This window comes from Cebidichthys violaceus, unplaced genomic scaffold, assembly GCF_023349555.1.
Source record: "Cebidichthys violaceus isolate CVI_PGR_0920_01 unplaced genomic scaffold, fCebVio1.0.p SCAF_23, whole genome shotgun sequence".
Classification (NCBI taxonomy): Eukaryota; Metazoa; Chordata; class Actinopteri; order Perciformes; family Stichaeidae; genus Cebidichthys; species Cebidichthys violaceus.
This window is the reverse complement of record NW_027176406.1, coordinates 5,589,381-5,604,756: the sequence shown is the minus strand read 5'-3', so window position 1 is coordinate 5,604,756 and position 15,376 is coordinate 5,589,381. Positions and strand designations below refer to the sequence as shown.

Below are 15,376 nucleotides of genomic sequence, written 5' to 3'. Positions count from 1 at the left end.
CCTGCTGGCTGCCGATCAGCGAGCCTCGGTTAATTCTAATGAACCGACCGTTGGGTGGGCCTGCTGTCAAAGGAGCTCATCAGCGGCCTCCAGGCTGTACTGTACACGCAGGCTACGAGGACGCACACACACACACACACACACACACACACACACACACACACAGGCTAAACAGAAACAGTGGCCACGCTTCACACCCTGCAAACTCTGCCTAGGGGGGCTTCATTAACTCTGACCTACGCTCGCCAGCCTTCCTGGCTGCCTTCCTGTTTACCAGCTCTTTCCGCGTCGCCTTCACTCTGTTTCTCTCTCTCTCTCTCTCCTGCTAACTGTGAAGGGCGATTATAGCAGTGGGAAGCCGGAGCAGCCAAACCCTAAAAGTAGAGACTCTAGTACAAAAGGCTATTATGACGACAGTAGGAATGAGTATTAGGCAATAGGCATTAGACATTAGGCGTAAATCATGAGATTAGGCATTATCCTAGTCTGGCTAGGTTAGCTGGAGTAAGAGCCATCTGGGATTATGTGAGATAGTTAGATTAATAGATTCATTCCGGTTTTGGTGCGGATAGAAATCTTGCAGTCAGTGAAGTCACTAGGCAACGCAGTCACAACACTTCTTTACCCTACAAACTAGCCAGATGGCAAATGAAATTTACCTTATCAGGGATTAAAACCCAGGCTGTAGCTATCATACTCTAGCATGCCAATTACTGCCACACATACAGGGAAATACTGCTGTAATAATTGACTATTTATCTCCATAATCCCTTTCCCAGGCACAGGTCAGCTGTTACTTGTCAATATGAGGCTGCAGTATAAAATGATTAAAGTGCCAGTACTTTTCAGAAAATGACAGTAAATATCTCCCATTAGTGTCTCGCTGCAATTTGTGATCGACTGGTAACGCAATTAAAAGTGAGCGCTGACAGCTTTAGGCTAAATTTAGACTTTTCATTTTGGTTGTCTTCTGCGATCCATGGTGTTTTTATGTTTGATGTGACAGCGCCATGGTGATGGTTAATGTAAGACTTTGATGATCTAAATACCCCCTGCCAATGGTTGGCAGCTGTTTCTAAAGTGGCGTCGTTGTGGTTGTTTGTGCTTTGGTTGTTTTTTTTGGGGGGGGGGGGTTTTGCTACAGGGATCTGAGAGCTCTGCTGGCCCGAGCCTTTGCCCAGTTCGCAGTCATGGCCTGCTCACAGGACTGACTGCTGAGAGCATGCTGCTCTAATTGAATCCCACACCTGTTACTGGCAGGTGCAGCACGTAGGCAGCAGGGGGCAGAGTGGAGCGTGGCACGGTACCCCGCGTCCACGCCGGACAGTTAATGGGCTTTAAGGGTTAGTGTGTGTGCATGAGCGTGCAGTGGGTCTCCTGATGGTATGTTGATGTGCAGTCAACAGCCCATTAGTCTGTGTAGCTGTGTGTGTGTGTGTGTGTGTGTGTGTGTGTGTGTGTGTGTGTGTGTGTGTGTGTGTGTGTGTGTGTGTGTGTGTGTGTGTAGGCATGCCTATGTGTGTTTCAGAGAGACAGAGAGGCAGAGAGATACAAGAAAAGAGTGAAGAAGGATTTGAGCGTGTTCTGTGTGTGCAAACAAGAAGAGAGAGAGGAGTGAAGTAAGAAAGAGTAATTAGGTTATTTCCTGTGAAATGAGAATTAGGAGTGAGTTAACCTGCTGAGGATTGACATATAGTGAGAGAGAGAGAAGAGAAGAGAAGAGAAGAGAGAGAGAAATAAGGAAGGAGACGGAAGGGGTTCCCATTGTGTTTCCGCTTCCTTTTAGACTACAAGGGGGACAAGTCATGGGAGTAAATACACAATACAGGACAAACAGCCGTGCAACACGCACACACTCTCCTAGGACACACACAAACTCTCAGACAATGCACACACCCACGCACACACACACACACACACACACACACACACACACACACACACACACACACACAAACTATCCAGACTGTGGAAGAGGCAGGTGTCAAACTGGCACCTTTTATCAAACCAAACATTCCCCCCAGAGTATACCCTTCACTGAGACCAAAAGCTGGCAACAGCTCGAGATAACGTCCATTGAAAGCAAAGTCTTATCTGCGTTGGAGAGAAGCTGACACTGAGTGACAGGAAAGTTGGTCTGGACATGGCTGCAGATACAGTAAACGACATGGGGTGGGGGGGGGGTTGTACAATATAGACTACTGACTGTTAGCCTAGCCTAGCTTAGCCTGCCACCGCCCTGCACATCCCTACTTTGAATCAGGCCTCCCGAAGGTGCTGTCTCTCCATAAGGGTCCTGAATCCAGAAGCTGTGATTCATATTCATGACCACCTGCCTCACTCACTCACCTCCCTGTTCTTTGGCTCTAACAATGCACTGACTTCTGCATGTGCAGTCAATCCCCACACTCTTCCCTATCTATCCTGTGCCACTGAACAGGGTGTCTGCACTGCCTCGGTCACATGACTATGCTTGTGTGTGGTGGGTCATCCCTAATGAGTCGATGCTGCCTGACTCATCGTCTCTCTCTCTCTCTCTCTCTCTCTCTCTCTCTCTCTCCATTTGCAGCGATCTCTTTGTGTTTTTCCTGTCACACAATGCAGTGGTTTCTCACTCATTCCCTCTCACTTCTCCAAAAAATCACAGGTAGAGAGCTGTTTGTGTGAGCGATGGCTCTGTCCCTGTAAGCCCCCCCCCCCCCTTCCTTGTCTTTCGTTCTTTTTCTTTAGAAGCAAACAGACTGGAGGTGAGAAAAATATAGCGGACACTAGTTTGGTCCTGTCAGCAGTGATAAATGAAATACTGTAATGATGTGGGTAGTGCACTCTGCTAGACTGTCAGCAAAAAGGGTGAGAAAAGGGACAGAGCGAGTGATGGGAAGAAGGGGAGGCGGCTGACGCCGACATGGTCTTAAAATAGCCTAACAGTAGGTAGGTTGAAAGAGGGTTGGACATTCATTGAACAGGATCTCCTGCATGTGACATAATCACCGTGTGGTGCACGCCATCCCAATCCAAATCTGTCAATGAGCTGATCAATCAGTGAGGATTATTTTGACAGACACGGACAAGACACAGGTCTGGAATGTTAATTCAGCCATAAACGGAGAGAGGAAGTGTGTTTAGCAGCAGCGGAGGGATGGATTAAGGTGGGTTAAGGCAGGAGTGCAGACAGAGGAGAGGGGTTTCATCTCAGTGTTAGTGGGAGGGAGAGTAGTAAATAAACAGAACTAGTTGGGTGAGGTGGAAGCAGGAGGAGGAGGATGGTTTTGTAGCTTGCTATTCCACCGCAAGCAGGGAGAGTGAGCTAAAATGGCTGCTTGCGGTGGGAGAAAAATATGAGACAATGTTAATGAAAATGGACACGACAACAGATGAAGGGGTCCATAAACCATTAATGGCAACCTCTGTAGGAGTTAATTCCTCCAACATATGGATCCAGCCATGGGGCCAGACAGGGAAATGGCTGAGGCTGAGACAGATGTAAGTAGGGGGGTTCAGAGAGAGTTGAGGAGGGTGAGGACCCGAGAGAGGGACTTAAGGCTCATTGGGACTCTGATGGCCACTACTCTCACCGTGACCTTGGCTATGGGTCAGCTCTATCTCTCCTCTTTACGAAGCTAGTGATTGAGGTGCCTGGCCATGCTGATTGGGGCTCTTTAGGAGTGCTTGTGGCGATGCCCTGCTGTATCAGACAGGCCATTACGAGAAGCTGGAGCACTCCCTGCAGGGGATACACCTCCCTCCCCCATCCCCTCCCCTCTCCTCCCCCTCCGGAGCCTCATTGAACACATAAGGAACCAGGAGGGATTGACTGATGTGGATGGGTATAGGAGAGTGGGGGTGGCGAGGGTAGGGGAGGGGGGGGGGGCACAAATTCACAGTGCATGTGCAATAAAAAGAGCAGAGACAAACTGTAGAAAGAGGGGGAGAAGAGAGGAGGAGGAAGAGGAAGAGGAGTGTAAGAGATGCTCAAAAGAGCCTGCAGCTGCTTGTGATGGCCAGATGTGATCTGAGAGATAAACCAATCAGAGGAAGGCGAGAGAAAGAGAACGAGAGAAGAGGAGGATGAGAAACGTAGACAAATAAGAAGTAAGGAGACAGTGAGAGAAAAGGAGTTGGATGGAAGTGTGATTCATTGAAAAAGGAAGAGAAAGACAGAATGAGAGAAGGACGCTGAAGCACCTGGAAATGGGATACTGTGAAATGATACTGAGAGACACTTTGGCCAGTTACTGTGTTATCTTTACACAATGTTTTGCTTTCTAGACTACAGCAACAACAAACTTTTGAATCGGTCCTGAGGAACCAAAAAGAAGAGGGGAGGAGATACAGTGTGGAGAAAAGGAGCAGCTGGGTAATGAGAGAGAGGTTTTTTTTTTCTTAGATCTGGAGGGTCAAATATATTGCAATAGCAAAATGAGCTGACTTGAGAAATGGAATGAGAAATGTGAATTGTCAGGTGTATGTGAGGCAACAGTGTGAGAAAGGCATGGAAAAGAGAGGAGAGATTTGCCACCCATGAGATGATATGAATGTATGTGGTCTGTCGGTTTAGGCTGAGATGTACTCGGTACAGGAAAGGAATGAAGTTAATCTCTCGTTTATCTCTCATAGATACTGGACTGACCCCCCATGGTGCCTTTTTGTGTGTCTGTGCGAGTGTGTGTGTGTGTGTGTGCGTGCGTGCAGGTCAGGCTGGTGTCATCAGAACCAAGGAGGAAATCTAGAAGGATTTTAGAGTTTTGGTTATAGTTCAAAGAGAGATAGAAAGAAAAGGGCAGAGGAGGCGATTAGAGATCAAGAAAGAAAGGGGAGGGATATCAACATCAAACATGACCACAACACAAGGTGCTGGGTTAGGAGGGGATATATGGGGGGAGGAAGGGAGACAAGGGAGGAGGAGAAGGGAGGAAGGGGCGAGCTGTGGTTGTTATGTTCATTGTGGTCTTTACCTTTTTGATCCACTTCTATTCAAGCATCGGAAAAAAGGAGAAAGGAGATAGAAAGATAAAAGAGAAAGACAGTAAAGAAGAGAGAGAGAGAAAGTGAAGAGAACGAAAGAAAAACAGGTGCAGGAAAAAAGAGAAAATTGAGATTAAATAAAACGCTGTCCTTTCTCTCTCTCTCTCTTACTCTCTCTCTTTTTAAAGCAAGTTATCTGTCTGTGTTATGGTTGGCTACTCAGAGAAAGGATGGCTCAAATGGAAAATGAGGAGGGGAAATGGCCTGACCTGGGTTTAAATCCATTTCCATTTCATTTCAGCTTTATCAATAATCCCCCAACAACACAGTCCTCCCCCAACCACACACTCTCGACCCCACCTCCACCCCTCTTATTGCCTCATCCCTCCCGCTTTCCCTTACGCCCGAAAAAGTGCAGCTCCAGGAACCTGTTGGAGAGAGAAACCGAGGGAGAGCCTCTTTGCGTCGTGGTCCTCTTCAGCTGTGGAAGCAAAGAAAGAATGGGAGAGGTTGAGAAAGAGATGAGGGGATGGTAGATGGGAAGGTGGCGATGGGGATGTCTCTATCTGTGGCTAGCTGTCTTCGGCGGGATCGTTGAATCCCTCCCTCCCCCATGTACAGTCTGTGTTGACATCAGAGCGGCCCCTCGGTCTTAAGAAAGCGGTGCTTTAGGCTTTGCTCAATTTACAGAGTTAGGATGCTCGCTATAGAAGCCAGCGAAAACACTCAACCCATCGACCGTCCAATCAATGGGGAGCTGCTGGCTTGCCTGACCGATGCTGGCTCATCAAAGAAAAAGAGAACAAACAACAGGGGAAAGGGAGGGCTTGACAGAGTGGAACGTCTCAGAAACACAGAGAGAAACTAACAGACACAGTTGGAGGGGGGGGGGATGGTAGAGACAAAACAGAGATGAGAGCAATGTCTAGAGCGGGCTCATCACACACAAATCAATAGGTTGGTGTGTTGAGTCACGGCGAGGCCTCTGCTGACAGCAGGTAAGGCGCGGCTCCCTCCACATCCATGGTGCTGTTTGGCACCTGCTTGAGTCGCCTCATCTGGGGAGGTCCGCGAGCAGCTGGAGACTCTGGCGAGGATCTCGGCTCCGCCTTTCACATCACAGAGCCGGCGCTCGCCTTTCGTCTGTGTCTGCTGAGGCACAAGCGGTGTGCGAGTGGATCGTCGTGTCTCTCTGGAAAGACACGCGTCAAAGGCACATGGCTGGTGGATCCCCGCTGCGGGCGTGATTGTCATGTATGTGTCGAGGGAAGTCTGATATCCCCCGGGAGCCCTGTGAACTTGTCACGACATCTCGCAGGGTTTACGCATAAATAAGGAATAAAAGGGGAGAGAGAGAGAGAGAGAGAGAGAGAGAGAGAGAGAGAGAGAGAGAGAGAGAGAGAGAGAGAGAGAGAGAGAGAGAGAGACGTAAAGAGACAAATAGCGAGTAAAATAAAAAGAAATAAAGAAAAAGGGAGCGTTAGCAGCAGTAGCCTGATCTGTGTGGGGGATGGCCTTGCATCTTGCCGGCGATACAGCAGAGGCAGCATCAGTATCAGCAGCACCACTGATCATTTATCATCTTGCCAAGATCAAAACAGACAAACAACCCGCATGAAGACTCGGGGAATGGCAGCCATTTTCAGCCTAGAGGAGTAAACATGGCAAAGCTAGGGATGAGAGTACTGTGAAGCTGGGGCAGGGGGCAAGAAAGCATTACATCCCCGCCACCAACTGCGAGTGCAATCATTAGCTCTAAGATCAGGGGAGGGAGAGACCGACCAGAGAACATCCTGCTTTCATCACCACTGAAACAACTGCGGGTGGATGGGGGGGATTTAGGATTCGGCAGAGCTCGAACAAATGGAGCTTTCTCATAAACGCATCTACTGACAACAGAGCTTGTCCACTTCATGCAAGTGTGTCCTCAAACATTTGTATCCTAAATTTCATGAATGGACAACTAAGTATGTTTCCCTGAATGGGAGGAAAATGATGTGTGTGATGCACAGCGGTGACATGTAGAGAGAAAGAGAGAGAGAGAAAAGAGAGAAAGTCTTCAATGCTGCAGAAAAAGGAGAAGAAGAATATTGCTGGAAGACTTCATTTCTTCTGCTCTTGGTCGACCTGAAAAATAGACACACACACACACAGAAGATCATCACAAGTACCCAAGGACACACACACACACACACACACACACACACACACACACACACACACACACACACACACACACACACACACACACACACACACATTCACAGAGAAAAGAGACAGAAACTCATCAAACTGTCCTCACAGTGAGCAGGAGATTAGTTTAAGGCCACCTTGGTTGTTTGTCTGATTCATTCAGCATTTCTTTTTCAGGGCCCTTTTGAGAAATAAGCCACTGCCCTCTCTCCCCTTAATCACTCTGCTCAGCGCTCTCTACAACCCTATCAATTACTCCCACACTAATGAGTACAGCTAGAAACACACACTCTCAAGTACACACACACACACACACACACACACACACACACACACACACACACACACACACACACACACACACTGTTGTACTGCAGGACATCTTCAGCCTCGTCCGTCTCCTTCATAGTGCTGAGAGATAGTGTGTCCTCTCCAGCTTCTTCCGTCCTCTCCCTTCCCCTTTCTCCTTCTCTCACTTTAAATCTTTCATGGTAAAGAGTCATCCCATTCCAGCCGCCTGCTTCTCATTCACCAAACATTTATGAGCCACCACGTTTAATGGTGCCCCTAAACATATTAATAGAATTTTATTTTCAGCTACATCAAAGTATTTCCTTTTCTTCCCCTGAAAACTTGTCATGTGACAATACCGTTATTCCTTCGACTGACAAACTCTTCCCAACAAGTCAACTATCATTAGTGCCTCCGTGTCCAGAAGGCGACGTCTCTTAATGAATAGAGGGCGCTGAATACATTTGTGGGGAAGAATCAATTTCATGAAGTGAAACACTGGCAGAGCCACAAGATATGAACTTAAAAGTGCAAGAATGTGGAGTTACCTCTGCAGAAAATCTCTACAGCACATTCTCTGTAGGCGCTTCAGCCACCTGCACTGTGCAGATCAGCAAGAGAAATCGCACTACTGATGAAGTAGCAGAGGCACCCACCACACTAAGTCTAATGGCTCTGGCATGGCTTGCATGGATGGCCCGAGTAGAGAGCGTTAGGAGTCAATAATGATGTAGCACTGTGTCCCGGGGGGGGGGGGGGTCTCGCAGGGTAGATTTACTTTGACTCAGTGTACATCTGTGCTAAGACTGCAGTGTAGGGTTTCCACTGCAGTAAATACACGCCGCAGCTGTGTGCGTGGATCTGTGATGTCTTAATGTAACCCAGGAGTCTACAGCCGGCTGTGACAGTGCAAAATGAGAGTTGTGTTGAGCCGTTTTGTCTTGCTCTGTTCCGGCTGGCAAAAACAACGCTTTGTGGCGGGGAGGCCTCGCAGGGCTTTTTGGCTCGATGAGATATGATTTGACTTGTTGGCGGATGTTGTATTTTGCCAAGGCGATCCCACGCGCTGCAACAAACACACACGTTCCGGACCCTTGTTTGAGCTCAGCTGACAGAGATGTGTGTGTGTGTGTGTGTGTGTGTTTGTGTGTCAGCTTGGCTCTGGCTGTCACCTCGCCGTTTCAGGTGACTGGTAACATGGCGCCTGTGTGACACGCACATAGAGGACCCTGTCAGACGCTAACATCACACACAGTCATCAACGTGGCTGAGCGCCATCTCAGCTGCTATGACACACAACCTCAACACATCATCTCTCTTTTGTTCACCTTTTTTGTCGAGACAACCGATGGGGAAAAAACATTCGACGGCCTTGGGCGACGCCAGAGTGCCCAGCGTTCCCAGCCAGACGTGAACGATGGGGCATTACCAGAACGATTAGCAGCAGCAAATTCAATTAATCTTGACAAATCTCTGCTGAGGCAGAACTGAAGAGAGCGACGCGCCCCCCTATCCTGGTAATTAAAAGTGGCCGAGTTGAGTGGCGTGCGGTGCGACGGTGACTAGGTTTTGGGATGAACAGTTCCAGCTCTGAAGTCTGAATGTGTCAGGTCGTATTTACTTTGTCAAATGAGAACAAACACGTGGAGCAGCCCGTGGTATAGGTTGTGTGCGTACTTGTTTCTCTTTCTCGGCGTGTGAGTGAGTGTAGCGTAGTCGTGCTTCTTCTATGGAGGAGAGTGGCAGAGGACAGGGGTAATTGGCTCTTCTTTGTCACCTCAGACAGGCAGGACTTTTCATCATAGAGGGATCAGCTTCCAATTTTCTAAGCCGCGCCATACTTCAGACGCAATCATGAATGTTTTTTTTTTCTTTTTTCAAACAGGGCGGGGAAAAATGCAAGTCAGCAGCTATTTAATCATCCCTTTGATTGCCTCGCAGAAAGAGAGCACAAGCTCCCTTGTGCAGTCAGAGGGGAGAAAAAAAAACAAGGTTAAAATGCATGAGGAGTAGAAGGCAGGTATGCAATGCTACCTTGAGCCTCCATGGACTTTACAATACAGGACACTAAGCTACAGCACAGAACTTCCAGAGGGCTAACAACTAAAGTCAGGCGCCTGGAGAGGGTCAGTCTGACTGCAGCTAACATCGACTGAAAGACGGGTGTAGAGGGCAGAGGAGACTTGAGAAGAACACTTGTTGCCACTTGGGCGGCAGTAAAGAAAAGATTCACAGCAGAGAATAATCCCCAATGGGAAGAAACTCGGCTAACTTCTTATCTGTGACTGTGGCTGCATCCTGACTCAACAAAGACTCTCAAAAGGTAAACCAAGGGCACAAAAGCACAGAGCAGAGGAAGGGCAAAGACTGAGAGAGGTGCTTGGATGTCCCTGATTTTCTCCGAGCCACTCCATCCGAGCTGGATGGTTGGATATTTGAATGTTTGTCGCACCTGTAAAAGAAAAAAACCGACAGAGACAGCGGAAGAGACTGAATAGAATGATAAGATACTGTCGTAGTTAGAGAGTAAATAAATAGAAGAATGAGAGAATTCGGTTTAAAGACCTTGAAGTGTAGATGGGAGGTGAAATAGAGAAAAGCAGAATATGAAAAGAGAGGGAAAGGGTGATATTGACTGTGAGAGATAATAAGCAAAAAAAAGGATGAGGGAGAGACTTCAGAGAGAAGAAATGAGATGGAGAAGAAGAAGAAGAGAGTAAAGGAGGTTAGCGGCTTGGCGACAACTCCAACTCGTGGCTCGACACAACATCTGTGCCTGAGGAAAGAGCAGAGAGAATCACCCCATATTTCCCCACCCTGATCAATCAAACATCCCCCGTGCGTCACAGTTTCCCACCACCCCAACACCCTCAATCGTCCTTGCACCCCTTCCTGCACCCCAATTCTGCTTCTGTCTGGTGAAGGGGAGCGCCACTGCCCCTCCCCTCCAGCCAGGTGTTCCTGCACAGGGAGGGGATCAATGCTGAGAGTAATAATACATGAGAGGGAGGAGGGGAGACTGAGCGGAGATTTTCACATGAACGAGGATCAACACAACACCGTATAATCCTTTGTGTGTGTCTGCTCCCTTGGCTGTGTGAGTGTGCTTTGGTTTGTGTGTGCATGCTTGCTCAGGGGAAGACGAGTGAGAGGGAGGAAGAAAGAAAGCAACTGTGTGTCCCCCTTTTTGCAAGCGTGAGGTAGACTTGTGTGTGTGTGTGTGTTTGTGTCACACCTGCCACGGAGCTCTGAGCAGTGCGGCGTGGAAGTCAGCTGTTACCATGGGGACATTGAAATGTGTGGTGCTCCAGGTCATGTGGTCTAAAATAAGCTCTTTGCTGTTTGTGTTAACATTCCTATTGTGAGGTGGAACACACACAGACACACACACACAACGCCCCCTGCCTCCCAGTCTCACTGCGCCCAATTTTCATTTTTTATTGGAAATCAGAGGGACAGCAAAGGTGTTTGGCACCCGATAAAGGCAGTGGCGTGCCCCTGGGTCAATCAGTGTGCGAGTGTGGGGCGGTGTGTGTTGCACTGCTGTGATCGCCAATAAGGGCTGACCCCACGTCTGCAGTGGGCCTGTGTGAAGTGCTTATCAGACCCTGTGTTTCCTTCCCCCATGTGAAAATCCCTCTCAGCGACTGTTGCGTTGCTCTGTCGATGAAGAAAAAAGGTTTAGCGTTCTGGGCGAGTGCGTGCATGTGTGTGTGTCTGTGCATTGTAAGTGTATGAGAGAGAAAGAAAAGAGAGACAGAGAGAGGGAGAAAGAAAGTGAGAGAGATAGAGAGAGAGAGAGAAAGCAGGTGAGGATGACCGTCTGTCGTGTTTTGTTGTGCTTGTGTTGGAAAAAAAGCCATAGAGAGCATGTGTGCATGTGTAAGTGTGAGGACGTCATTTATCGAGGGCTTTTGGGGGGTTGAAAAGGGGGTAGGAGGTTCAGGTTGGGGGTGGGGGGGGGGAGAGGGAAGGATGGTAGAGGTGGTGAATGGGGTGAGGGGGTGAGGGGGTTGGGGAGGTGAGGGAGGGCGACAGGGTCTCAGTACTCACTGTAGGGGACACACTCGTACTGGATCTCCAGGTACTTGTAGGTCCCTGGGCAGGGATCTGGGAACACATCCGACCCGGCTACCACCACACACTGGGTACGGTTATTACACCTGTGAGAGGAGACAGACGGGGGAAGGACGGGAGAAAGAGAGAGAGAGTGGAGGAAGTAAGTGATAACACACACAAAAATGATGAGTGCCATTGTAAGAAAGACAAAGAGGAGCGGGTGCAAAAAAAACATCTTCAGGCTCTGAAAGATGAGGAGAACGGTAGGGAAGGGAGTAATTTCACACTAGACTAGATCATGTGACAGCTGCACCCGAGGGGAGGTGGGAAACAGAGAGGAAGGGAGGGACGGGGAAAAGAAGAGGGATGAAGGATAGAGAGAAGGAAGGAGGGAGGTAAGAGGCAGAGAGAGGGCGAGTGACGTAAGAGGCTCCTCTCCTGGGGGATTGTGAGTGGGAGCAATTAGAGGTGAGAGAAGAGGGAAGGACGCGAGGGGCTAAGGCAAATACTCCACCGCCACACACACACAAGGAAAACATTCATATGCACATAATACCTACATCTAAACCGCATCGCCACATGCCTTCTCACGTTTGCACACCCAGAGAAACACCCAGATGAAAAGATACACACACGCTCACTCATTCTCATCACATAATCCTTCTCTATCCAGCTTTTAGCGTTTCTCCCCTGCGCTGTCTCTCTTACTCCCTTCATATCTCAAATCTCTGCTGAACTCACTCTATCATCCCATCGTTTCTAGCAGTCTGTCTTCCTCCTTTACCCCCTCGATTCTCCTCTCCCCCCCTCCGCTGCCACTCCCCTCCCTCCCTCGCTCTCTCCCGACACCAGCACCCTGTGCCTCCATTACATGCGTGATGGATAGCTGGGAGAGGGCTTCCATTGATCTGAGCTCAGAGGAAGCAGATGCTGAGCGCAAACACAGTGAGCAGCTGTAGGAAGCCCTACAAACACTCCTGCAACAATCCAGAACGTACGCATTCACTCACACACACACACACACACACACACACATGCGCACACATGTAATAAACCGCCATAGGCATGCACGTCTCGCCAAGACGGAGTGGTGTTCTGCATGGATCGCGGATGCCGAGTTCAGAATTTCACTCAAGACATCAACACCTCGGGAGGAAAAGCAGGAAGTTCTGGAGGAATTATGTTGTGAGAGAGTATCTTGTTTCTTTGGCCAATAGCAGACTCTTGACTGTACAAACACACATGCAAGATCCAAACGGATCAATAGTTACCTCTGTGACATTATCTTGAAGGCGTCGGGCAGGTAGCACTGCACGTTCTCCATCTGGAAGGGGTCCGCGTCACAGATCTTGTCATCGGTGCGGCCGTAGTTGGCCGTCTCGATCATGATGACATCACTTCCAGGGCAGCGCAGCTCGATCGGGTAGCCTTCGCACGCCAGCTCTCGGCGCATCAAGCCGAAGGGCATCATTGACCGGCTCAGAGCTGGAGTGGAAAGAGAGAGAGAGAGAGAGAAGCAAAGTTATTGATAATTCAATGAACCTTAATACTTTTAGGAGGCACTTTATTATTCGACCACATTGTAAATATGATGTGAAGTATTTGACAAGTGCAGGCGGAATGAAAGTGGTTCCCATTGTCCTCATGTAAAATACAAATTAGCTATTATCGACTCTCCTTCACCGAGCAGTAACGTTTCAGCACTGTTCCAGTTTTCACATCGGAACATCGCAGATCACATATTGGCACGATGGATTTGCAGCCGCACCAGCTTCTACAATAAGATATTGCACCACTTGTGAAACAAACTGTGAGAGTTTCAAATGTTAACAAACTCCTACACACAGCCAGGCAGCCGCTTATCATCCTCAGCCCCACACCAAAGAGGAACTGTGTGTGTGTGTGTGTGTGTGTGTGTGTGTGTGTGTGTGTGTGTGTGTGTGTGTGTGTGTCTGTGTCTCCTGGCACCCTTCCAGGCTATTCCACCACCTCTGTGGGATGTCAGAGCAGCACCTTAGCATTCACTCTGAATAAGAGAAGAAGTCAGGGTAGAGGAAGCAAAGAAAGAGAATTAGTGTCTCTGTACACCTTCACCTCTAGTGGCCACACCATTTGCACAGCCGCTGCTGTTAATCAGCGATCTCAGAGGCATGTCAATGCACTGCTGTGGCAAGCATCATAGCTTTGTGTGGAGACGGGTCAGCAGGGACAGCGGGGTGTTCAGGGTTAATCGCTGAGCCAGGCTGAGAGGCATGGAAGAGGGCTGCAAAGAGGCTCTGAGAGAGACACTTGTTGTCTACCTAGCTCTCTCCATAACTGCATACCTATCCAACTTCTCTTTATTCAGCCACACACACACACACACACACACACACACACACAAATGACAAAATGGATTCCGGCTTCCTTTCCAGCGCAGGTGGAGACAGGGGCACAGAAACAGGATGGAAGTAGAGACCGAGTGAGTAATCTGGAAGTGAACGTTTCTGTAGTGTTGAAGGACACCCAGTGTTTCTCTGTGCTGAGACTCGTGCCGGCGACTGTGAGAGCTGCTGTCCGTGGTCCTGATCTGACAAAACTTCTTTGGGGAAAATGACTGCCGCATCAGAGACCACTAGGTGCTGTCCGCTGTCCTGAAGGAGGAGAGGGCTTTGACTGGGCTCTGCTTTCCATCGTCGGTCGGGGAGGACATGACACATAGTGAGCTGATGGTGGGCATGCTGTCATGTCTAAACAGAGCAGTTCTTGCGCCACTTAAGCAGGCTGGAATTTAAGAAGTTCTTCATGAACTGAGGCTCTCCCTGCACAGCATCCCCCCCCGCCAGACGGGCTCAGCAGCAGACGAGGGCACTGAGTCAGCCCCTCTCTCCCACTTCTGTTAGTGCTGAAACCCACAGAGCGGGGCTGTTTTCACTCCCCGACACGGAGCTAGCACTGCTTAGGTTTCAGCCGCTGTCCATTCAGGAGCAGTGCCCATCTGGGTCAATGTCAATGTCAGTCATCCCCGACATGCTCCGCAGCGGTGCGCCACATGATTCACTGCCATCGGACTTTCTCGTATTTCTAAATGCCACCCATTTATGTAGCAGGGACTTGAGTTCAGTTGTGTAACTAACGCCATTAAGGCTGAATGACTAGCACAGACAGACTTCAAATCTTTTATGCCTTGCCAGCACGCAGTGCCAGTGCCAAATCACAAAGGCCTAGATGCAAAAACGCATACTAATTAAAGCTTGCGGAGATGCTAACAGCAGTCGAGGCCAGACAAACACAACCACACACAAACCCACACAAGCAAATTAGCACATAGGCGGACAAACTGGGCAGGTGAGTGTGCTCGTTCACAGACAAGCACACACACTTGCATGCATGCAAAGTTTTGGTATCACAGTGGGATTACAATGCAGAGTGTCAGTGTGTGGCCTTGTTCTCTTAACTACCCTGTGGTGTAAGTACACTGCAGCGTACAGCTGGCCAGCTTTTAGAACCACAGAGTGAGCCAAGAGGAGTGTTAAACTGAAGCGGACCACCAGGAGTGATCGCGCTCCTTCCACTTAGCCCCCATCAAAGGGGGCACACTACACGTTAAACATACTTTATATACAAAACCCACTTGATATGGTAACTATTTCTGGCCATTCAGGGCCATCTGTGACGCCACGGAGCGCTAATACTTCAGGGGAAGGGCTCAGCTCTTGGGCAAAACAGCCCAAGGAGGCAGTTAATTTAATTTCTTGGCTTCTGGTTGAGTTAGAACAGGGGGTGTTTTGATGGGACCGAATATGATCATTTCTGCACTGGTTTTGATCAATAATGAGCCATTGCATTGCTGATAGTTATGCTGCTCAGCCTGTGTTTGTGCAGATAA

The 15,376-nt window shown here is 48.9% G+C and overlaps 1 protein-coding gene across 2 annotated transcripts in view; it reads right to left on the bottom strand.

Annotated features, from left to right (window-relative positions):
• adgrl1a (adhesion G protein-coupled receptor L1a) overlaps window positions 1-15,376 on the bottom strand; it is an 89,676-nt gene that overhangs the window by 26,364 nt on the left and 47,936 nt on the right. Inside the window, exons 3-5 of one of the 2 annotated variants that reach the window (XM_068719212.1) lie at window positions 12,780-12,993; window positions 11,503-11,612; window positions 4,956-4,970 (exon numbers count right to left, since the gene is read on the bottom strand). In XM_068719212.1, the coding sequence (XP_068575313.1) occupies window positions 4,956-4,970; window positions 11,503-11,612; window positions 12,780-12,993 (339 nt within the window). The remainder of the gene's footprint in view (window positions 1-4,955; window positions 4,971-11,502; window positions 11,613-12,779; window positions 12,994-15,376) is intronic. The other variant, XM_068719213.1, reaches the window with a different exon arrangement.